The sequence below is a fragment of the Calonectris borealis genome, chromosome 3 (assembly GCF_964195595.1).
Source record: "Calonectris borealis chromosome 3, bCalBor7.hap1.2, whole genome shotgun sequence".
In the NCBI taxonomy this organism is placed as follows: domain Eukaryota; kingdom Metazoa; phylum Chordata; class Aves; order Procellariiformes; family Procellariidae; genus Calonectris; species Calonectris borealis.
The window spans coordinates 103,377,083-103,401,519 of record NC_134314.1 but is presented as its reverse complement, the minus strand read 5'-3'; the positions used below and the strand labels follow the sequence as shown (position 1 = coordinate 103,401,519).

Here is a 24,437-nt window from a genome sequence, read left to right as displayed (position 1 = left end):
TATGTCTGGAAAGAATATACGCTATTCCTCAAATAAAATGCTGAACGTGTGTGCAAAGTATAAGAATGGAAGTCAAAAGAAGAACGAAAGCATTCTGACAGCGTGCCATGGATCTACATAGTTTCTAGCTGATCCAGAGAGCTACTATACATTTCTGCCATTTATACCCAACGTTCTCCTCCCCTCCCCGTCACCGGAATGGTTTTAGAAATAAAAAAGCATTTCTGAAATAAGTACCTGGCCATACTCAAGGTTCCTTTATACACAACATTTAGATCACATAAAAGAAGCGATAACAGAACAAGGTCCTGGGATTAAATGACGCTTAAAGTGTGACAAGACCAGCAAGCAAAAAAGCTTCCCACTTCAGTTGACTTGCAGTTACATTCTTTCACTTTTAATATATGCTAAATATTATCTCAAAATTAACATTTAGACATCAGATCTTTTAAAAAAAAGAGTCACTGAATTTGCAAATATTTTGGAATATTGATATTATAACACATACTGCTTTAAATTTTGTTAGTTTCAAATGCAAATACTAAAAACCCCACAACTCTTAAAAATAGGCAAAAGCTTACCTGTGCATGAAACAAAGCTAATCCCTTTGCAGTATGCATGGGAATCAGAACTTTCATAAGGAACTGTTTGTGTTCTGCTTTCAGTGGCAGTGCAAAACCATTGATAATACTGAAAACATGAATAAGCAGGATTTATTTTTATTAAAAAATAATTTTTTCCTAGCAAGTCAAGACTTTCTGTAAATTCAAGAGACACTCCATTTCTGATTCAATTTCTAAACCTGATTATTCTGAAGCCATAAAATAGCTCTACATATGCACAACCTTTAAAATGTTGGTATCATGCAAGTTTAGACTATTGGCAGGAATACCAGAGAACGATAGTAGAAGCCAAATAATACTCTCATTAGACGAGCTGAAGTATTTTTACCGTGACATCCATTAAGTAAAATCATCTACAGTAAGTCTTGCTGTCTAATTGTAAAGCTTAGACAGATGCATCAGGAAGCTGATCCATTTCACCCACAACCACTAGCAACTTGCAGAGAAAAGAGTAGATGGCATACAATTTTGAACTATTTTAACAGTGCAGTTTGAACATTTGTTTTGAGATTGTTGAACAACCTTTCCCTCCAAAAACAAAGTTAAAAAGTTGTCTCATTGATTCAGTAATCTCACTTTTAGGAGTTAGACCACTAATATTTATAAAATTTTCTACTGTGAAATATGTGATAATTTTGGAAAAACAGTAAAATACTACCACAAAAAACTTCAAAGTTAAAAATTAAATTAGTGAAATGTCAAAAAAGATAAATAAAAAACCCTAGCACTTACAAGGCTTTCCTGAATAGAATCTGAAGAAAACCAGCCTGCTGAAGATTAAAGCATTTCATTCAGCATGAGGGCAAAAGTTAACATTCATTTTCTGAATCAAGGAACAAGTCATCTATCAGATATAAGATAAGCAAGAGTAGATATTCCTGACAAACAAGGACCCTTGAGAAGTAATTTGCCAGTCATCTTTAAAACTTGCACCAAAAAAGAATAATTTATACTCTGTATCCTAATTTGATATTCACATGGTAACCCAGACAGTATTAGATTATATCAGTGACTGCACTTCATCACTCATTACTATAATAATTCTCTTTCCCCGTCTCCATTCCCAAAGCAAGAAAGCTGAACCAAACACCCACAATAACATTTCATATTTTTTCTGTGTCAGATCAAACTTACCTTCCTAATATCTCAAGAAGTTCAGCAACACCATTGAAGTGCTCCGTTTCATATATAAACCTGTCATGAAAAAAGACAACCATCAAAAATCGAAACAGAGGATCAGAGATTCCAAAGAAATAACCTTTAATAAGCTTCAAATATTTGAAAGCCAGATTACAGACCAAAACCAGGTCTTTTCTTTCAAGAATAAATCACTGCAGACCCAGACCATGAAGGCAAGATAAAATTTTCCTCAACCTAGTCACACACACACATATATTATATACATAGCATACCTGAGGAAAATGTTGTTAATCTGTTTCCTGATGAACGCTCTTAAACCGAGGAATTTTCCATAAATTCGATGAAGAACTGTCTTTAGGAAATCACGTTCTCGTGGGTCTTCACTATCAAAAAGCTCCAACAACTTTAAAAATTAAATTGAAATGTATTACTTTTGAAAGACTTAAATTTTGTTATGTTACTAACCAATTCGAGTTTTATCTTTAAGTTACAAGTTTGTATTAGAAAAATTAGAATCAGTTTAACCAAAGATTTTGTTTGGATGTCAATACTATATTTTCAAAATTAGATTTTTAATAAAGCTGATTTTTTTTTTAATAAAAACAGCAGCTTCATTCCCTTCAAAAGTCTGTATACAACAGACATCAAAGCCATTCCAACAACTATTACACTATCAAAATAAAAATGAAATTGTAAGAATGAGACTGTCAAACCTTAGGTAAATGGTTTACTCTTAGTCTTTAAGAAATCAGAATTAATCAAATCTGTGTCAGATATTTACAATTTCTTAATTAAAATCCTGTACTGCTCATCTCAAAAAGCTACTTGTGTCTTGAAGGTTAAGCAAAAGCATTCCTATACAAGAAATTTCACAGTTAATGATTTCATGTGGAGGGGGTCATAAAATAAGTATAAGATATATAATTATTAACTGATTCTCTGCTAATACAGACTAAATGCCGCAATAAGCTGGCAAGACTTTCCACACATTTTTCCCTTGTAGAAAGTTTTCCAAGGATACAGAAAAGACCATACTCACTTGAAGACATCAAAAGATATTCCAATCCCATTACAGACCATTATTTTAACTATTTTTCTCCCTGCACGTCCAAGTAAGAGCATATTCAGAAATGCTAACTGCACTAAACAAGTTAGTAACTTAGCTCAAGCAGTCACTACAGTCTCCTGCTCAGTCCAGGTCTGTGAGCTTAGGTATGCCTACACCAACAGCGTAAGTGACTGGAAACAGCTGTTCGGGAACTTTGTTCAAGCTCATTTCATTTTTATATTTAGAAAGAATTTCTCAGGGTCACTACTCCACTTTTTTCCATATATAGCTAGCTGTTCATTGCATTGTCTTTCTTGTACTCTAGAGAAAGACCAAGTGAAACGTCAGGAATTGAAACTCTGCAACATGGCTCTTAAGAACCACGGGTCAATCAGTAAATTGGATACCCATGGCCAATAGTTCAGCAGCAGCTTCAGGCCTAAGTCTTGTGGGAAAGTTGAATAAAACAAAGAAGGAAACACCTATAAATAAGAATAGTAAAACCAAACAAGTGGAAATTAAATGCAGTCACTGAAGGTGGAAAGGAAAAGTGTCCATCTATGCTTTTACTTTTCATTGCTGTACTGTGATGGCCTGCCAGCACTCACTCTTCAGATACTGAGCTTTTCCTTGACAAACAAGTATTTTGACATGGTAAAAAAAAAAGTCCCCACTGAGTTAACCTTAGACAAAAATTGTTATTGTATTCTACAGTCTAATTCCTTGAGAAGTTATATGTAATATGAAATCTCACTTCACTTTCTTGCTCATAGTTACTTTGCATGACGAAGCATGATTTTCCTATGTACTTTCTTACTTCATCTTCCTTCTGTGGTTAACACGATAGTAAAGAGAATGACACTATCTAGTCACAAGTTAGCAGATGTTGGAACATATTTCATGTACAGTAAGTACATGAACTTTTTACAAGACAAAAGTTTGCTCTAAGTTTTCAAATGATAAATCTATGAAAAAACAAACATAAAAGCACTACAAAAATTTCATTAGTATGTTGTTGATTTGACTAGAGGTAAGTTACAAAACATTAAAAACACAACTTGTATTTACAAATTACAAATATCTTGCATTGCAAAGCACTGAGGTTGATATCTGAAAATGAAGTGTTTCTGAAGTTACTTATTACATATAGCCTGTGTGGCATGATGTGCTGTTTATTTAGTGTTCGGCAGAAAGCACTGTTGGAACAACTAAAATTTAACCCTGTGTCAACATGAAAGCTCTAATACTCTCCTTAGCTGTACAGTCATCTGATAAGTTAAGCTTGAGAGGTGATCTTTAAATCTGGGAGTGGGAAAACCCTCTACTTACCTGCTGTACAAATTTCTGGTCAATATATCGCTTTGCAATGCTAGGCTGAAAATCCGGGCTCTCCAAAAACCTCAGGAAAAATTCATACACCAACTACAAACATTGAAATGAAAATTTTGAAGTTAGTAAGTACACCATAACACAGATCTCAGCCCCGCTATCATCACAAAGTCAATGGGACTATTCACATGCTTAAAAGGTACAAAAGGAAACCGAAGGCTAACACATCACTGCTTAATCACAGCCTCTATTGGAATTTACTGAAAGAACTACAGTAAGTATCAAGAACACTTTAATTCCCAGAAGAGTCAAAGCTTAATAAACAATCTACTGAAAATATCACTACTAGACAAAAAACAAGTTTTAAGTATTACATGTATTCATATTTCCTACTATATTAGGAATTTATTATGTAGAAATAAGTTACCAAACACTTATCAACACTGAGGGTAAAATTAAGTGCTCTAACATCACATTAAACAGATGAAGAAGAACCTGCTAAGTGTTCCTGAAATTGTTTCAGCTGCAAACTCCAAAAATGAAAAGTCATATTAAAAAGCTGAATGAATACATAGAAAGAGTTTGGCTTAACATTAGGTTTCTATATTCTGGACACTCAATTCAAACAACAGGACCCTCTGCAGATTTATCTTCAACATCTTTTGTATTTTGTAGTATATTATTTCTATTGAGTTCAAGTCCCAATTCGCTATGATCCCACAATGCCCGCAGATGGAAAAACAGACAGGAGATAGAGCTAGCGAGGGCCTGAGGTAGCAGAGAGAAGCAGGAAGAAGCCAGAGCACAAGTACTGTATTTTGGGGTTCATCAGAAGTCCAAGACACAAAATATTGTACTTCCATAGCAATGACAGATTTATAAAATACACATAAGGCATCTCTTAACTAAGAAAGGAATTGAGAGGAAAGATGTCTTACGTTTAGATACATTCAATTCAGGGCTGCTTATGTTCTCAATGCCTGTTTGCTAGCTCCTTGTTAGTTAAACAACTGATTAGAAATAATACTAAAATGCAATTTAAATAAAGATATCACTGACTGGACTTCTGAATAAAACCCACACAGAGCTGTGGTGATACTCACAGGCATCTATTTCAACTATTACCACTATGAGTACTTACTAAACTGAGAGCCAACACTGGAGTAATTCATAATTATAATTATGAAGTTAACTTGAGAGAAGTGCTTGACAATAAGTACTTTTTATCTACAACATTTGAGACAACAGTTACTTACGCATAGCCTCAGGGAGGATATGCTGTATATGCAAAGCAGAAACTCAGAAACAAGTTCCCCTTCACTCTTTCTTCCCCTCTGACAGACTGTAACAAGAGCTTTTCCTATCAACAGTTTAAGTGTATACAACTTTCACGTAACAGAACGGTATTAAAACCCAAGTTTCCCTGTACAGCCTTAATTTGTCTTCTTGTGCATAAACACAATAGCACACGGTTGCACAACAAACAATACAGGACAGAATTTTTAAAAGCTTGGTAATAGACAATCCAATAATATAATTTTAAATATCACCATACTCCATCCTCTGTCTTAGAAAGAGATCAACCATGGCTGTTTAATATCTTCATCGATGACATAGACAGTGGGATCAAGTGCACCCTCAGCAAGCTTGCAGATGACACCAAGCTGAGTGGTGCGGTTGACACGCCTGAGGGACAGAATGCCATCCAGAGGGACCTGGACAAGCTTGAGAAGTGGACCCATGTGAACCTCATGAGGTTCAACAAGGCCAAGTGCAAGGTCCTGCACCTGGGTCGGGGCAACCCCTGGAATCAATACAGGCTGGGGGATGAAGGGATTGAGAGCAGCCCTGCCCAGAAGGACTTGGGGGTACTGGTGGACAAAAAGCTGGACATGAGCCAACAACGTGCACTTACAGCCCCGAAGACCAACCGTATCCTGGGCTGCATCAAAAGAAGCGTGGCCAGCAGGTCGAGGGAGGCGATTCTGCCCCTCTATTCTGCTCTGCTGAGACCCCACCTGGAGTGCTGCGTCCAGCTCTGGAATCCTCAGCACAAGACAGACATGGACCTGTTGGAGCGGGTCCAGAGGAGGGCCACAAAAACGATCAGGAGGATGGAACACCTCTCCTATGAAGAAAGGCTGAAAGAGTTGGGGTTATTCAGTCTGGAGAAGAGAAGGCTTCGGGGAGACCTTATTGCAGCCTTTCAGAACTTAAAGGGGGCTTATAAGAAAGATGGGGACAGGCGTTTTAGTAGGGCCTGTAGCGATAGGACAAGGTGGAATGGTTTTAAACTAAAAGAGGGTAGATTTAGACTAGATACAAGTAAGAAATTTTTTACGATGAGGGTAGTGGAACAGTGGAACAGGTTGCCCAGAGAGGTGGTAGATGCCCCATCCCTGGAAACATTCAAGGTCAGGTTGGATGGGGCTCTGAGCAACCTGATCTAGTTGAAGATGTCCCTGCTCATTGCAGGGGGGCTGGACTGGGTGATCTTTCAAGGTCCCTTCCAACCCAAACCATTCTATGATTCTACTGATCTTTTTCAAGCTAGAAACTGGGTAAATTTGTTAGTGGTTTGTATTGAAATGGGAAACATATGGCTGGAGGGAGGTTATTAGCACAGCTTCATAGGGATTAATTTTGGAATTAAATTTCATTAAATATTTCTTTAATAAATTCCTATATTAAATATTTCTGTCAGTGACCACAACAAAGAATAATCATGTGTGATAACTGCTTAAACGATGACACAATATTGGAAGCTACCACCAGGAAAAAAAAAAAAGAACAAAGGAAAAAAAAAAAGTATGTCAGGTTATCAATAAGAAAGAACAAGTTGACCCTGAAGGCCTGGAGTAATAAATACAGGATGAAACTCAAGGATTGCAAAGTCACAGTTAGAGATCCAAGAAAAAGCTCTGCTAAGCATTTGCAAGCCTTTAAGCTGGGAAAGGGTTAACCACAGGATGACTAAGATCCAACTACACAATGAAGCCATGGAAGTGACAGATGAAATCCTGGGATATTCCAGGAAGATATTAACAGTACAGATAGATATGCACAGTCCTACACATGCTTGAGGAAATTTATTCAAACCTGAAAGGATACAGAGAAGGAGCCACTAGAATTGCCATGGGATAGAGCACCTTTTATGAGTGAAGACTAAATTGGCATGTTTTGTTTTCCCTAAAGGACACGGGGAGGAAGGACAATTATGGCTTCTTAACTAAGTTAAAGCATAATGCTGTAACATCTTGGTACAAGCTGTCCCAGATTAAGTTTAGGGTATCAACTAGGATCAAAACCAAGGTACACCTCATCTATAAAATAGAACAAGTCAATATTAATGCAAGATTCTCAACGTATGATGACAAATTAATCAGCTACATGTCTCATTTCTAATATAGGGAGAGTATGCATTAGCAACCATTTGAATGCTTCATATAAACACATGCAGTTCCAGAACCATGATTGTTGCTATTGTTCTGAAAGAGCTTTCAGAAAAAACAAAATTTAGTGCTCAAAAATCCAGTTTCTGAGCTGTATCGCAGGGAAGTTTTGTGCACTGGAGGAGTATTTATGCAGTTCTGATGCTTACAGAATTGTCTAGTTTCCTGATAATTAGTACCGCTGCTCCTAGAACATGTATAGCTGGTAAAAGGTATCAAATAACTTTGGAAATCCTTGGGAGCCTTGGGAAATAAACAAAGCTTTACCCGAGGCATTTCAGGAAGCAAGCTGCTATGGCCATTTCTGGCTAGTCAGCCTCTCCTTTCTTCTGTATGCTAATGTGTGCAAAGATAGAAGCGTAACAACAACAACAACTATCAACTAGGGGGACAAGAATGGATTCTAGCCACAATGGATGCTGGCTGCTCCTACCTAAAAAAAAAAAAAACACCAAACAAATCCCCCCCCCCCCCAAACGACAGGTATGCTCAACTTTCTTGAGTTTAACTGAAGCGTTACCATTGAAAATACTAAATCAGGGGAGAACTGTTGGATTTAGTTGTTGTTGTTCTCAAAATTGGGCTGCTTGGGTCAAAGAGCTATGAAACATAACTCCTATTACTTCGGTGCTTCAATCTTCTTTCTTGCAGAGACCACTAGAATATTACTGCTTTAAGCTACCAATTCTACCAACTCTGCAACTCCCCAGGCTTCAAAATACACAGTGGCTTTAATGCCAACCTGTTCAACCTAGTTTGGCTGCTAGAAACCATCCTGAGTATTGCTTTAAAGCAATGCCTTTCAAGTGGCACTCATTTTACTGAAGGTCTAGAGTCTTCTTGTAACTACACACACTGGTAACTTAGTAAGCCATTATCTATCATGTTATTTTATAGAGAAATGCCAACAGATTCAACCAGGTAAGAGTGGAGATTCAGAGTTTTTTCTTTTCCCTCCCAGAAAACTGGTTACCTGACTGCCAGATAAGGACAGAATTCTGAATTTGTTTGTAACTGAGCAATCACAAATCACAGCCAGCAAAACACCCACCCACACCCCCAAGCAGTTCTTTAGACTATACCAAAAATAATAACGGGTTTTGATATTGCGGGGGGGGAAGTGGGTGTGCACACCCTCTTCCTCCATACACAAAATTTGACACTTGCAGCAGCTTTGTGCTCCTGGAGGGCAATTAGTAAGTTATCAAACTCGGTCTTCTACCATCCAGTAGCACCTAAACTGTAAAAGAAAGGAGAGGAAAACACAAACTGTTTCCATTGTGCTGCAATGAGCAATCTATTCAAAGGACAAGGACGAACAACTGATGCAGGAGAAAAATCCACAATCAATGATCAGCCTGGCCAAAACTCATTTAGAAAAAGGCAAAGGAAAAAGCTGAAAATAAAATTTCAAATAATACCACGGGCTACAAACCTCTTTCAATTTCTCTCAGAGAAGCCTAAAGCACAAGCGAACTGGTCACAGAAATCCCAAGTCTTTTTGTATAAAAAGAACTATAGTTTATTTATGTCCTAAAGTGAACTGAGATAACATCTACAAATTTTACTCCTGAAAGTCAGATGATGCCGCTACTGACTACAAGAGACATTTGCACAGCCCTTGCACACTCCCACCTCTACAAAATCAAGCCTCTCATCTAGTTCAGTTATAGCCATTTCTCCTATAATTAGAATCAGCCATATCTAAGTAAGACAATAATTATTGCAGCCTTTAATCTGCAGAGTTATTTTTTCTGATAACTTGTCTCTTACTTGGTTTAAGTCTCAAATATTATCCTGAACATGTACTTTTTCTAGCCAATATTAGCAGTCCAATTTTTAAATTAGAGTATTTGTCAACACATTAGAACTGTAATATTATAGGGACAGAGTAGTATTTTAACTCTCTTAAGAGAGGGGAGAGAATGGTATGCAGATGTGCAGTAGCTATTAATCTTCTACCCACTACTAGGAGTTGCTACATAACTTTTATTTAACAGATACTACTTATATAAATTCGGCAACGAACTATCTGAGATATGAACTTGGATGATTACAAGTGATTTAGGTTTGTTCAACTTTTAACAGCTAATTGGAAAAAAAAAAGAAATTCAGCAGTATGGCAAGTCAATCACGTGATTGATACAGCAATGCTATAAAAATCACGAGATTGGCACAGGAGTGCAACAATAGAATAACTAACCAACTGTTACCAAACAACGCTTATATTGTAAAGTTTTTGCATGAAGGGAGGGAAGAGGGTGGGAAGAATGTGGAGATATCTATTTCTTGCTCAAAAGACAAATAAAGGCTATTACTCCATTTTTTGTTACTGTCACAAGAAACCGAACTGTTAACATCCACTCGTATGTTATTGAAATCACACAAAAAAGTTGCTCAAGTGCAGAAAACAAGCCTCTTAAGTAAAGAACATAATTACCTAAAATAACCATATATTTTTAAAGACATACATATACCACACTTTAACAGTGCAATCCCTCCGTTAAAAAAAAAAAGTTATTTAAGCAATTTGGAAGACTTGCATTCTGCCGTATTTATACACACGTTAAGAAAAGCACCACTTTTTTTCCCTCCCAAGTATAGAAACTCAGTTGTATTATACAAGCAATTTTGACACTCTTACCAAAGGCACAAAATGACTCAAGGATCCATTCACAGTTCTTGCCTTACAAGAAGGCTTGAAAATAAAGGAATCATATACCTGTATGTGGGGCCATGAGGCTTCAAGAGTTGGTTCATCTTCTTCTGGATCAAAATCTGGGTTATCACTAGGCGGAAGTGTTCTGAAAATATTAGAACTAATCTGCAAGAAAAAAAAAATTGTTTAATTGTATCACTTTTTATACTTCCACAGATCACACTCAGCAAGGTACTGCTTTTATCCTAAAATTACATGAAACAAAACCATCTTTAAAAAAAAGTAATATAATAAATCAATTTTATTCTTTATTTTTTCTAAACTGCTAAATCCAAACAGCCAAAAGTCTGAAACAAGCCAATGAAAATAATAAGAAAGTAACTTTTGTCTCAACTTTTTTATAAGTTTGTAGCTAGACATGGTCATATTTAAAATTTTTCTCTGAAACCATGAAAGTTAAAAGAAAATTTTGGTTTCCCCTTATAAAGACCAATTTTTAACTATGTGACACTAAGAGCTGAGGTTTTATATAAGACAACAAATACAGTATAATTAACCAATTATGATTTAAAGAGAGCTCTCTTCACGTGTAAGGCAGACAATCCCAAAAATGTATCTAATTTTAGAGTTGTTCACTTAATTTCACGATATTTCTCACTTTCAAGTAAGAACTGAAGAACTGTTTACAATTTTTCAACTTTCATAATTTCAAAACGTTTCAAGGTTTTGGGAATTCAGAAATACATAACAATTTTAACTTTTTGATTTAATACAGAATAACTTTGAAAAAACTAAGAAAAATAGCTACCGAGTTACTTTAAGTATGATACAGTCATATCAAATCAATTTCAAAAGGGCAAGCTTAAAAAGGTTTCTTCAAGGATTTTTGAAGTATATAGAAGTCTGGACAGAAGACCAATCTTTCAGATGTCAAAAGAAAAATAAATGTCATCTCTTCTGCCAGATGTAACATACTGGATTTTAAATCTCTTTAACATGAACAAAAGAGAACACGAAGTTAATTTCGCTTCTGCATTTTCTACTGTTTTTTTCAGGAACACGTTTAGCCCAACTTTTCCAATCATCTTTCAAACTCTCTAGTCTTTTTGATCAAATCTGTTTCAAATAGCTGCTAACCACCCAAACCTACTAAACAGAAAAGAAAATGTTTGATAGTTTGCAGCAAATGCTACTGCACAGCTTCCATGGAGTCTCCAAGGTGTTTGAAGAATCTTGCAAAAGGACTTTAAAAGATCCTGAAGTCACCCAGCTGGCTCTGCACAGAAGAATCAGCTGCCTCATTAAACAAGATATAAAGCTATTGCATAAACTGACTTTTCATTTCCTCCTGTGGGCTTCATTCTATGTCCTGTCACTGTCTCCTGTTGGCACATGGTAAAGCTGCAGATGATGCTGCTCTAGAACAGAAGGGCAATGATGTTCTGTATGGATGGGCACCACAGCAGTCTCCTAGTTTACTGCACAGCAGAAAAAAAACCCAAAACAGTACAGTTGTCCTTTAATGTTGTAAACACAAGGGACTTGGGATTCTGGAGCACAAGAGAAACTGGCTGGGGGAGAGAATGGGAAAAGAGGAGTCTGAGAGGATATGAATTTTAATCAAGCCCGAAAAACAAGACTACAGTCTTGGTTCTGTTATTTGATATTGCCTATTCTTATTAGGTATTCAACAAAAGCATCCAACATGCAAATCTGTCCCCTACAGAGACTTCCCTATCTCTGCTTACAAGTCTTCTGGTAACGCCTCTTGAAAATGCATCCTTTTATTTCTAGATGCATCTTGCTGAACTGAGTCAACCCTTTAGCACAGAACCTCAGAGTACTGAATGCAAACGTTTCAAGTCCAAAACGAAAGTACTAACTATTGAACATACTTCTGTAGCAGAAACAAATAGCAAGCTTCTCAGCCAGACCTTTAGAAAACAAATTTTTTGATTTTCAGAGTATTCAGTACTTCTACCAGCATTATTGGTCTCCTGAGACCATATGAAACTTCGAATAAAATGTGTACCATTTTTATGTACTAGCCTGTCTCCCTAAAGAACTGGTTCATTTACTTCATTATGTTTGAAATACTTTTGCTTCCTGTCTCATCTGCTTCTTTCTAATGTCTTGCTAACAGTATTGATCAAAAATGTGGTTTTGGGTTAAAATCCCCATTGTTTTTCTATGGGTGAATTCTTCACTATATCCTCTCATATTATTTAAAACATCCTTTTCCTTCGTAAGTGGGGTCTTATCCCAAAACTGTGATTTGAGAACTACAAATCATAAAAGGCTTTTACAGCTGGACAGGTTTCCAGAGAAACCCAGCATTAGCTTTCTAAATTAAATCTCAAAGTTTTGTGAAAGCGACATCTGAAAATGTGTCAGTTAATGTATTAAGATACAGCAATTACATTTTATTAAAACAAAAAAGAAGAAAAAAAAGAAAGCCCCTTATTGTCTGTACACTTCACAAGGAGCTAAGCATTTGGAGAGATACTAGATTCAGTTCCAATTTCTGAGTGTGCAGATAGAGATACCTGATGTTTTTTGAAATTCTGAGTTCACAGCTTGTGCAAGCTGCTAGGACAATCTCATTTACATTGGATTTTTATATGCTGGTGGGGAATGAGGGGAGGTTGGCAGGCACAAGGACATGGAGGAGTAGTGTGTACTGGAGGGACATTTCTATTATGTTCCCAAACCTGATAAAGGCTAGAGCTCTCTAACTTCCCAGGAAGTTTTAAAACTTAAAATACTCACAATGCCAAACCCTAATTTGCTATTAGCTTCAGAGTACTTTCAAGTGAGAATTTCCAAACAGAGAAGACATGAGTTTTAGATGACCTAGAAAGGAGGTGCACAGACCACTGTGCTACCCCTTCAAAACTATTTGTAACCAAAACTCTTCCTCAGTTCTTAATTCAAAGGTTTTGGTAAAGAAATTATAGGAAAATCAGGTTGCCTGGGGCACCAAAAAGATAACCTACAGCATATGGTCCTGCCTAAACAAAGGGGTTTTTTTTATGATCTTGTTCCATCCTTGGTGGCTTGAAAAAACATTGGTATCATTTCAACCAGTGCTCCCTACCTCAGGATCCAAGCAGAGCAGGGACAACTACACGAGACATTATTGTGTGGTACTGGCCCAGTAGCTATCATGGTAACAGAGACCATGTGAAGGGAAGGAATGCTAAGAGACCTCCTCACCTGCACAGACCTTGCCTACGCACTGGTCAGGAACAACATTTTTTTTCCTCTTGATATCTGTAAGGGATTGTTGACTTTGCCTCCCCAAGACTCGGGTGACTCCAAGGAAACTGGGCTGCTTCCTCTGCAAGCTGGAGGAAAGGTGTCCCAGGCCTAGGGAAAGACAAGGGGCTTTGGGAAGAAATTGGCTCCGCTTCTGCCACTGATGCCACTCTGGCTTTTTTCAGGGCATTTCTGTAGTCCGTTCATCCTATACTACGAGGCACATGATAGCTGGGTTTCATTAAGGCCAATTTCTACTTTTTCATCCCAAAAACACTATCCTTCAAACTCTGCAAAAAAACCTCAAATGCTTTTTCTTTTAATGTAGTAACATTGAACAGACAAAAAATTTAAAATAAAAAGATCTTTTAAATCTCACAGAAGTTTTGCTACAAAGAAAGGCCTGAAGCCTGACACACGTGTTGTTTGGAGGGAGAGACCCATCCAGAGTTCTTTCTGAAAGCTGGTACTTAGTCCTAATTCACAGCAAAGACCTTTTCTGCTGCCAGTTGCCAGGGAGACTAGAAATACTATTCAGGCTTGGAGGGATCTTTTGTCTCAAGCTCTGAAAAAGCTCTCACTGAGCATTTAAGGCCTTCTTAATTTTCTGTCATTTTAGGGGAGGAAAGGAGATGGAAATTTGTTATGGAAGGGAAAACAAGCATCCACAGAGCCCAATCATTTGCACAACAACAATAACCTCAGAAGAATAGCTAAAAACACCTTATCTCCAAGAAAAGAAAACAACTCCAATATAAAAGAAAATCTCCCTTCAACAAGTATGACAGGCTAGTTAGTATACTCTTTCTTCCAACAAGAGGCTACAGAGGGCAGGCACACAGAGTAAGAAAACACTGTAAGGATTCAGCCTTGCTGCCACCCGCAGCAAAAAAAGAAAAAAAAAAATCCAGAGAAGAGGTAGACATACTCTGTCCTTTATTTTCTTGTGTAAGAAACGTTTAAGACAAACACAGGTCCTTTAAAAAACAAAACTATACAAGAAAAACAGTGTCCTAGATCTTTTGTAAAACTTAATAAGCGTCTGGTGAAACAGCCAAAATGATTAAAAGGGTTTCAAAATCCTAGCCCTTCAGTATAATGGCAAAATTTCTATTATTTATATTAAAGATCTGATCTTCCATATCAGCTGCTCATAGAAAAAAAAAAAAAACAAAAACAAAACCCACCAAACAAAAACCAAACAAAACCTTAAGAGAAAATAGCTTGCACTGTATAGAAAACTACAAAAGTTGTAGGCCAGATGTTTGAACCATGTAAGTCTGCTTACATTCCCGATAGCTACTTCTAAGGTCAGCATTGTGCCTATGTAAACTTAACCGAAGTTTAGAGAACCATTAGCCTAAATGCACCGGCACTAAAAACATTCTTTTTACATTTCAAATTTCTAGAAAAAACAACTTTAAAATATTTCAGATTATTGTCAAATGTCCTTTTCAGTTGCGTTCCCTGTACATGGAGTATAGGCATATCCAAAACATCACTTACATAGCATTTGAAAATGCATATAAAAAACCTGGGAAAGTCAGCAGATAACAACCACAAATATTTTGTTACTTACTCAACAAGCCATTTGTAGAAATTGCACAGTACAAGTCATCCTGTGGTTTACAACTCGAGCAAAACACTTAGACTACTCTAGCACAGCTCTCCAAGGCCAAAACAGTAACAAACAGCCATATAAAGTATTTACAAAGTAGAGTTGCTTTCTTACACTAATAAACCTTTCTGTTGACACTAGTACCCGCAAGAATCTTTACCAGTAAACTTTAAGAATGGCAGCGGAGTGACAGGCTAAAGACAGGCAGCACCGAAATATTGCCATTTTCTGAATGAGAACAACTTCAAAGCTTACCCAGACTGCAAGCATCTGCATTATACCAGTTCTTTCATTTTAATTAACCTGAATGCATCATATTTCAGCTAATAATTAAAACTTACAAGTGGTTTGTTTGTTTTTACAAGCCTTTCTAAACAATCTTGTAAGCCAAGTTATCATTAACGAATTGTATTATATTGCATAAGCAGAATAACCAACAGCAATTCTGAGTTAGATGCCGTCAGAGTTGTAAACCGATTAATTTAAGATTTTTATTAAAATTCAAAATATAACAAGAGCATTCTACTTACCATTTTCACTATGTCAGCATAAGCTGATTCAACAATCACTCCACGATTTGTTGAAACATATTCAACCAGTTCATTCAATGTTGCTCTCTTAATTTCTTTGCTTTTCAGGTCTGAAACAGAGTCCATGAAGTCAAAGAGTACACAACACTGTTGCAACTTCTGACAAAAAAGATCTTGCTGTTCATTGAAGGTGGCATCTATAAAAGAAAAAAAAGGCAACCAACACTTAAGTCTCTAGAAGCAAACTCGGGATTTCTGAATCTATTTTGTTGACTAAAATTTGCATAACTGTCAGTTTTGTATTATGGGGAATAGTATGCTCTGCAGTCAGCAAATTAATAAGCAATATTGTCAAAACTGAAAATATCTGTTTAAGTATGTTAGAATGAAAGACCCGCCATTCACAACTTGTGTTTCATGCAAGAAATAATGGATAAACATATGGCAGTAAATATATTTATGGAAAATGAGTTCCTGAATTAACTTTATTTGAAATACATAGTCATTAGTAAGTACCAGCTCTCCCTCACCAAAAGTCATATACAGAAGCAGTGCATCATACTAACCTTTCATTCATCCGATTTGTCTCATTCTGTTCCCTAATCCTTTATTATGTAACCTGCTTAAAAGCTGCAAAATCTGCTTTGAAGGAACCTTGTCTTTTTACCCCAATGCAAAATACTTCACATACTTTTGACATCATGTGATGAATGTTTCTCTTAAGAATTAACTCCAATATTTCAAAAGGATTAATCCTGAGTTTTCATGCTTTGGTCTAAATACTTTATCACAATCTTAAGTCATGTAAGGTTTCCCAGCTTTTTTGGCCTATTAAGACAACATGTTTGGCTATGACTTGGCATTTCCATTTTAGAGTGCAGTTTCTCTATAAGCTGATAAGCAAAATTCCTCCATTAGTATTTCACATTAGCTCTAAAAAAGATGGATTATTAAGTACAGTACACTTCAAAAATTTAATATATCCTTAAAATATTGAAACTGTTCAAAAGTTGCATGATCACAACAAAAGCAGCCATGGTTTTAACTGAAAAATTGATTTAATATTCCTTTTGTTCTTGTTTTTAATTGTTTGTTGGGATTCTAAGCCATGCCAGCAACATAGCATCACCTCATCTATCAGTCAGTTGGGATTTCACTTGTTCTGGTGAAAAATGTTTATTTCCAATTTTATCTGCAAATAAGGAATGCTCTCCACCTGAAGAATTTTCAAGACCTGTCTGTAGCCAGACTACTAATCCCTTAGCTTCATTCATTCACTGCAGTATTGATATTAGCACTGTTGTTTCATCATAAGGAAATTATCAAGACAAGAAAAAGGCAACTGCCATGTAACACTGAGTATTGAAAATCTTAACTCTCACTTTAAAATTTGAACAAATCACAAGAAGATCTCATGCTTTTCTTTATTGTTTTAGGATTATTCTAATTAAACAAATTTCATTTTAAGTTTGTAAGTTTAACAACTCAAACACTCTTTGATAATGCCAGTTCCCCAAGTTTCTTACCAAAACACCTTCCATTTAGTGGCTGGAACAACAACAGTCAACAGTGGTTTTAATATTCAGTAATTATCTGATAGAATTCTTTCATTTCTGTAAGCAAAACGTAATTGCTAAAATGGACTGAAACGCCTCCACTGTAATCCCAGCTGCTCATTTTGCCCTGAAAGTTCAAACACCAGAATATTGTACTGTATTCTCTTTCCCCATCTGACAGTTATGATCCTATTACCTGAGCATAACAACTTCAGTGAGCTTTTGAAAAAGCTAGCAATTACTACTCCCTCATAAAGAACAATTCATACTTTTGAATGTTAATTCTGCAATTTTAACCATTTTTCTTTTGAATAAAAACCTTGCAAGATGCTTGTTTTGCTCAGATAACTACAAAGACATGAATCGCTACACTCTGCAAAATAATGAACATCAGCTGTAAAAACATTTGTAAGTTACATAACATTTCAGCTCAGATCTTCTAACATTCTACAGCGGATTGCATGAGTAAGTACTGTATCATAGCAACAAAGCAGTAACAGTGACATGCCGAGGATAAAATCCAAAAAGCCTAATTTAAGGAACCGACACAGGGAGCACTGCTTTTTTTGACAGTAGCCCCAAGCTGATAGCCAGACTCAAAGAGAAGTCAAACCTACTCTTATTTTTCCTCACTACAAACTTGTACTGCAAGTTACAAAAGCCCAGCAGTGAGGCACAGCTAATACAATGTACTCAGCTGATGTTCAATAAAATGAAGTATCATTAACCAAAATCTACCTAGAAGTTTCAAAAACCAGCAGATAGTATCTGAATACTCCTAACAGCGGTTAAAACAGACTAAAGACCTAAGGTTAAAAGCAAGTAACAGGAATTCAGACAAAATAATCAAATCACTTATTACCTTCCCTAGAATATCAAACAAATCCCTACATTAGCCACTTTTAGTTAGACATTAGAGTAACAGAGATCGTATCTCTCCTGCCATGCATCACCAGTCCATTTCATTAGCAATCTGATCTATCTCAATTAGACATGTTTTCTCAAATGAAAAACCTGCCCATTAATCTGTTTTGTTACTCGTATCATTCAAAGCAAAACCAAAGAAAATATTTTCTTCTATGCGTACGTCCACTTTCCATACTTATAAGGGGAATAATAAAATAAAGACATCTGCAGGAGATGAAAATTATGTGCAACCACGGTAATAAATAAGGTAACAAGAAAGCCCATTCTATTGTATCAGCACTACCTGTCTTCATGTGCCCAATACCTGCTTGATATATAGCACATTTGTCCTGGGAATGTTATGAAAAGTACCATGGGAACCATCAAGTGAGATTTAGGAAAATTTGTTTGTCGGAATCCCAGCACAACGGAAGCTAGACAATTCTACACCACAATAAAACCATATTGCCATAGTTTTTCCAGTTCTATGAATAAAATAAACTCTGCCACCATAATTGCATCAACATCAGAGCTTTTAGCTTTAGTAGTTTAACAACCTACATCTAAAGTTCAAGATAACTGCTTTTCTTCAAATACCCTAAATACCATAAGGACCACAGAAGATAATGTAGGTTCAAAGTAGACAGCGGATGCTTCAATAAAATAACTCTGTTGACAGGCTGTATGTTGAAGCAGAATGGGGGGGGCGGGGGGGTGGAGGGGAATTAAAATTAAGCCCAAATTCTATTACCAGCCTCTCCCTGAATTGCTGCATGTTGTTGGAAAAGACACTTTGCGGGGGGGGGGGGGGGGGGGGGGGGGGGGGAAGGAAACAGAACGTAAGGAAGCCTAAAGCAGAAAAAAAGGAGCAAAGTCATTTAATCCTACTTGGAAGAATGTAAGATACATACATTAAACCACCCCTCCAAAAATGGTCTACACACCATCTGATCCAGGTAATCAAAATGCAATTGCCTCAACTTTATTTTCTAGAGGCTGCTCAACAAAAGTGTGATTTAGGAAATTCTTTAAATCCACCGTTACATTATTTGAAAGGTCGGTTGTAAGTTGATCTGAGGCCCTTGGGAAGGTAGTAATGAGATTTTAGGCAGCCACAGAAAGCGATGCTTAATCAGATATGATGGTAGGAAATCCTAAAGACAAAAATTTCCATCCAACATCAAAAGAATGATTGTAAATTATGATCCACTTTAACCATGATTCTTTCTAAGGATATTCATTGCCTCTAGTCATTTCCACGATAGATGGTAAAATGTTTGTAACTGATGAAAATTGTTCATTTGATCCTTGCACTTCATAATACTAACATTCTCAACAGACTATTTCTACTATTTACAAAAACCTGATCATTACAGACAGTAGCCACAACATCAAAGGATAAAAAGTTACAAACAAGTTGATTTGGAAGTTCCTCCTGAACAGAAGTTATTAAACATTAAAACAGCATGATTGTACAGATGTGTCTAAATCGCATACTTTCAAATTTATAAGGTCATCAATCCAAGTCTAAGCGTGGAATATTGAGTTAAAAGACAAATTTTTTCAGGGAGGGCCCAAACAAAACATAGATAGGGAAAGACAGTTCACAATCACAGAGCTACCTCACTAGTCTATAACTGGAGAGACAAACACCACCATATCACTAACCAGGGGACTAGAATGACATCTTCCCACAGTATATTTCTCCTATGTTTACAGGCATTTCTCCTGGCAGGAAAAGACAGATACTTCTCCTTTCTCAACAGAATTGTTTATCCAAGACGTTCTGTACAAAGCCAGAGAACCTAACATAATCCTTGCTTCAGTAACAGGAACCAGAATCTAAGTCCACAAAAACTCGTCTCTCAACTACACAAATTGGAAGTTCAAAACCCATACTTTCCCTGCCAATACAAAATAAACCCTCTCAAACATTTGCAACAAGTTTCCCTTTTTTCTTTTTTTTTAATATCTCTAATTAAATATTTCTACTTTTTCCTGAAACAGCTACCCCAGGAAGATGCAGAAGCCAGAGAAACAACCATGAAGTTTTCCTCTGACAGCCTCTTAAAGCAGTTCACATACAGCCCTTTCAAACACTTGGAGGACAATATTATGGAATAAAGTACTGCATCCCTCCTCACAGCAAACGGAACCTGGTAGTCAATCCCTACACTTCTACATAATTCCCTGACAAAATGAAATACAGACAAGGATTGATACATGGCAAGGACTGTGCCATAGTTATGTCATATTCCACAGTGTGAAGTTTAGCATTTACTTTCTGTTGTCTGGTTACATTTACTGTCCTATATGCAGCTGTACTCAATGGTAGAGGGATCTGCTGGAGCAGAATGAAGCCCTAACACTGACATGGAGAGAGAAGCACATGTACTATGAGATATCAAGTACTTGGTTTTGATTGCTTTTTTATTTATTTCTTCACATTAGTAAATTATCAACACTGTTGTACAGCCCGCTCTTTTCAGAGATACCGTTAGTCTGGAAAGGGGTTAGTCCGGTAATCTCTGGCCTAGCCTACATCAATCAAGGATAGGGAGTCTTGTTTAACCTAAATTTAAGACTTATTTTTGTCTGTGGAGTTCTTGTGTGCATTATTGTGATCTCTCGTAGCATCTGGGTGTCAGTGTTTATGTTATAGGCATGGTAAAGCATTGTTAAGAATTGGAGTTTTGATGCAACTGATGTTACAACAGGGGACAGACAGAATATGTTTCCAGGTTCTCAGAAGTCTACGTCTGCAGCTTGACAGGCAGCAAAATAGTTGGCTGACAATGAAAAGGAGAGAGGTCTCTCTCCCCACTACCCCCTTGCCATTTATTTCTGCCTTTCCCTCCTCTGCTCCCAGTCACATCCATCCCTCATCACTGGCTCTGGAACCTGTCAGACTCTTCTGTGAGCTGCTTTAACTCAATAACATGGCCATATTAGTGAGGTTAAATGGCTTCTGGAGGGGCCTGATGTGCATCAGCTCTCGCACAAGGTTAGCGATGGGAGCAGAAACTCCTTTCAGCAGCAGTGAGCTGTTAAGTCAGTTCACTGTCTCCTTTGGAACCATATCATCCAACTACAGAGGTATGAGATCATGTGTAGGTAGGATTTTTCAGTTAAGTTATGCACTTTTCTGAATAATACATTTTGGGGTTTTGGGTTTGGTATGTTGTCCCCCCCTTTTTTTCCTTTTTAAAAATCGCTTTAAGTTCCTTTTTAAAGAAAAATGTAGCCCCTGTATAAAATCTCACAGTATACTTTACTATACTGGTAGTCCATAACGTTCTCCAGTAACTCCATACGCCTGTAAGAGTGTACAATTCCAGCTTTTGGTAGCTCAGCAGTCCAACTGAAACTGGTAGGGCTACTCAGACAAGCACTTGTGCAGCACCTTAGGTATCCAAGGAATCTTGTCATCAGTATTTTCAGGTTTTCCACATAGAAAAGCTTTGCCACCTTAAGGAATAAGTACCATTTCTTAATAGACTAGGGTTGTAGGTTTTTCTCCCCATTCAGAGTTCAACAGCATATATTTTCAAATTACCTGTTACCCCGAAGTCTACAGCTGTTGCTGGAATTCTGGAAGGGGCTAAGTTCCTCTGCGTGTTTGCAGTAAACAGAGCTCTGACCTTCCAGGTCAGATAAGGGAGTCAGATAGAACAACATTATCACTCTTAAAAGTTAACCAGCTCCCTATACAGTAGTAGGTTTGTTCACTAGAGAAGGAGGTTTGGAAGACAAAGTAGAACGGTATTCTCAAACACCATGCTACAAGGAAATTCATACTACATATAGGAGATAACCAAAACAAAGACTTGGCACAGAATTAAAGGTACAGAAGGCACATTGGTCAATCCTGTCTGGGACTTGTGTGCTCATACTAACACTTAACCTCTTCATTTCAGAAACCAAAAGGACTGCAAAGGAGCAATCAAGATAATGAGCTGAGCTTCTGCTGTAGTTCCACTTACAGGTAAACTATGCTGCAGATGGTCATCAGGTAGGACTTGCACTAAGAGATCCACATGAACAATACTTCAAAAATACACTGTGACACCCTACTTGCTCAACTGTCTCTGTAGCACATATTTTATCCAAGTTAATATACACCTTTCTCCAACCAGTTGTGCAAAGCCAAATTTAAACTGCCAAAACCAACCGAAGTGTTAAAAATCATACCACCATCCAAGTAAATCTCCATTTTCTTTTGGAATAGCTAAGAAACCATAAGTTTTGACCACTAGAATATTCTGGATTTAAGATTAATTCTGTGACACATGCCAGGGAAGAAAGGAAGGACAAAGAAGAGGAAAAAACAACAACAACAAAAAACCCAAAACAAAAACACCCCCCCCCCAAAAAAAAAAACAAAACAAAAAAAGAAATCACACATTAGAAGTAAAACTAGATGAGGATAACAATCACCAATAACTTTTATTCACACACAGCATTGTGGTTTACAAAGTTAGTTACGAAGTCTAGGCTACAGATAATTTTAAAGTCGTTTACTAAAAGTACTCCTGGAAAGCTATCTTCCATCCAATAACGGATACTGTTTGTTCAGATAGTCTCATCTGCCACTCCACGTGGCCAGCAGTTGACCTTAACAAATCAGTCCAGAAAATCTGAAAAGCCTATGCTGATCTAAAAACATCTGTCACAAATTCTGTGACATGACTCCTTCCAGTGGTGGTAAACTGCAAGTGTCTTATCTAGATTGTTTCTACCATCTTCCAAGCTTTCTTATAATCTCATATATTAAGACTCTCCAGCTACTACCACATTAAATCCCTTCATTTTAATGAAGATTTGAGTCAACCAAGACACTTGACAGTAAGAAAGTACACTGCTGAAGTGCTTTCATATTAATAGCCTGACTTCCTACTGTCTAATTACAGAAGACAACATGAAGTCAGATGCAAAAAGCAATAGAAATTATTCTCTTGGTCCTCAGAAAATTAAATAGCAAGACTCTAGCAACCAGGTCTACCACAATTCACCTCATTTCTACCACACTTTCTCAAAAATGATTCCTTAAACAAACATACCAACCACAGAACGGGAACATAAAACACTCTGAAGTCATCCTTAACTTGAACAATACAAAGGATTCCTCAAGAGCACAGTACCAGTTCAGAATCCAACTGAAATTCAGCTACATGCAACAAAACAAAACAAAAAAATCCAGAAAAAAAACATCGTCCGATGATCTGACACAGTTGAATCAATGCTGCTTTTGAAAGTACTGAGAAGTTGAGCAATTTGTGTATAGTTAACCATATGCAAGTTTTGTTCAGAGTGAATCTATATTTATTAAAAAAGGCAAAGAAGTTTCACTTCTTATACAGCTGAAGTGTATGTTTTCAAAAAACAATTATGCTACTCCTCTTGTATTTGAAACAAGCTTTCTTCCACCAGTAAGCCAACTATTATGTTCCCCAGTGCATTCATTTACGGTTTTGGCATACACTGCTACAGTATTTGCTGTCTTCATTTAAAAAACATCAAGCAGTTTTAATGACTGATCATATGCCAGGATGAGCCTATCTTGAATATAACCAGAGGCTCTAGAGTTTAGCATTCGCTCCTGCATGCAAGACATTAGCCCAAATAATGGTTTCACTGGCTTGATGAAGGTATAATAGCTCATGATTATTAAGTAACAGTGATCTTAAAATAATTTAAAATAGGAACCCTGCCTCTTTAAGGAAGACAGTGCTAAATTTAGGGATGATAAATCCTATCACAGAATTAACATGCATAGCCAAGTCATTAAACTGGGAAAGAGGGAAGAGTAATTCATTTCTGGAATGGGAAATTGCTTCTCGAAAGATGTGAATATGGAATAGATGGCAACCCTTAACAGAAGTTGATACAAAGGCCTGAGAATTAAAACTGCTTTCCCAAAACAGAAAATACAACTCCTAAATAGCTTTTGTTATATTGAAATGCAACAAAGGGTTTTGTTATGGTAAAACATACATGCTTTCAAGAAGTCCTCCTGACAGGAGGGCAAATAAAGGTCAAAGTAAAGTCCTGGGTATATAAACAGGTCCTCTCTTTAAAGTCTAACTCAGGTTACATTGTATTAGCCACAAGCTGAAAGCACCACAGAGAGGCTGGCAGCAGCACTTGTTACTCCTGGTAACTCGCTCATGTGCCAGGAAAATTAACCACCAGCAAGACCCAAGAGACTTTACAGAAAGGGGAAGAGACAACAGACCAAATTTCTGAGACTGTCAAATCAAAAAGATCAGAAGGGACAATCGGTATAATGCTGCTTGTTCCTGACACAGGAACTGTTAA

At 37.0% G+C, this 24,437-nt stretch overlaps 1 protein-coding gene across 2 annotated transcripts in view; it reads right to left on the bottom strand.

The window, feature by feature from the left end:
- Positions 1 to 24,437, bottom strand: part of PPP2R5A (protein phosphatase 2 regulatory subunit B'alpha) — a 47,026-nt gene that overhangs the window by 11,734 nt on the left and 10,855 nt on the right. For both annotated transcript variants that reach the window (XM_075147016.1, XM_075147015.1), the window contains exons 2-7: positions 15,658 to 15,854; positions 10,315 to 10,416; positions 4,141 to 4,233; positions 2,036 to 2,166; positions 1,758 to 1,817; positions 582 to 690 (exon numbers count right to left, since the gene is read on the bottom strand). In XM_075147016.1, coding sequence (XP_075003117.1) covers positions 582 to 690; positions 1,758 to 1,817; positions 2,036 to 2,166; positions 4,141 to 4,233; positions 10,315 to 10,416; positions 15,658 to 15,854 — 692 coding nt within the window. The remainder of the gene's footprint in view (positions 1 to 581; positions 691 to 1,757; positions 1,818 to 2,035; positions 2,167 to 4,140; positions 4,234 to 10,314; positions 10,417 to 15,657; positions 15,855 to 24,437) is intronic.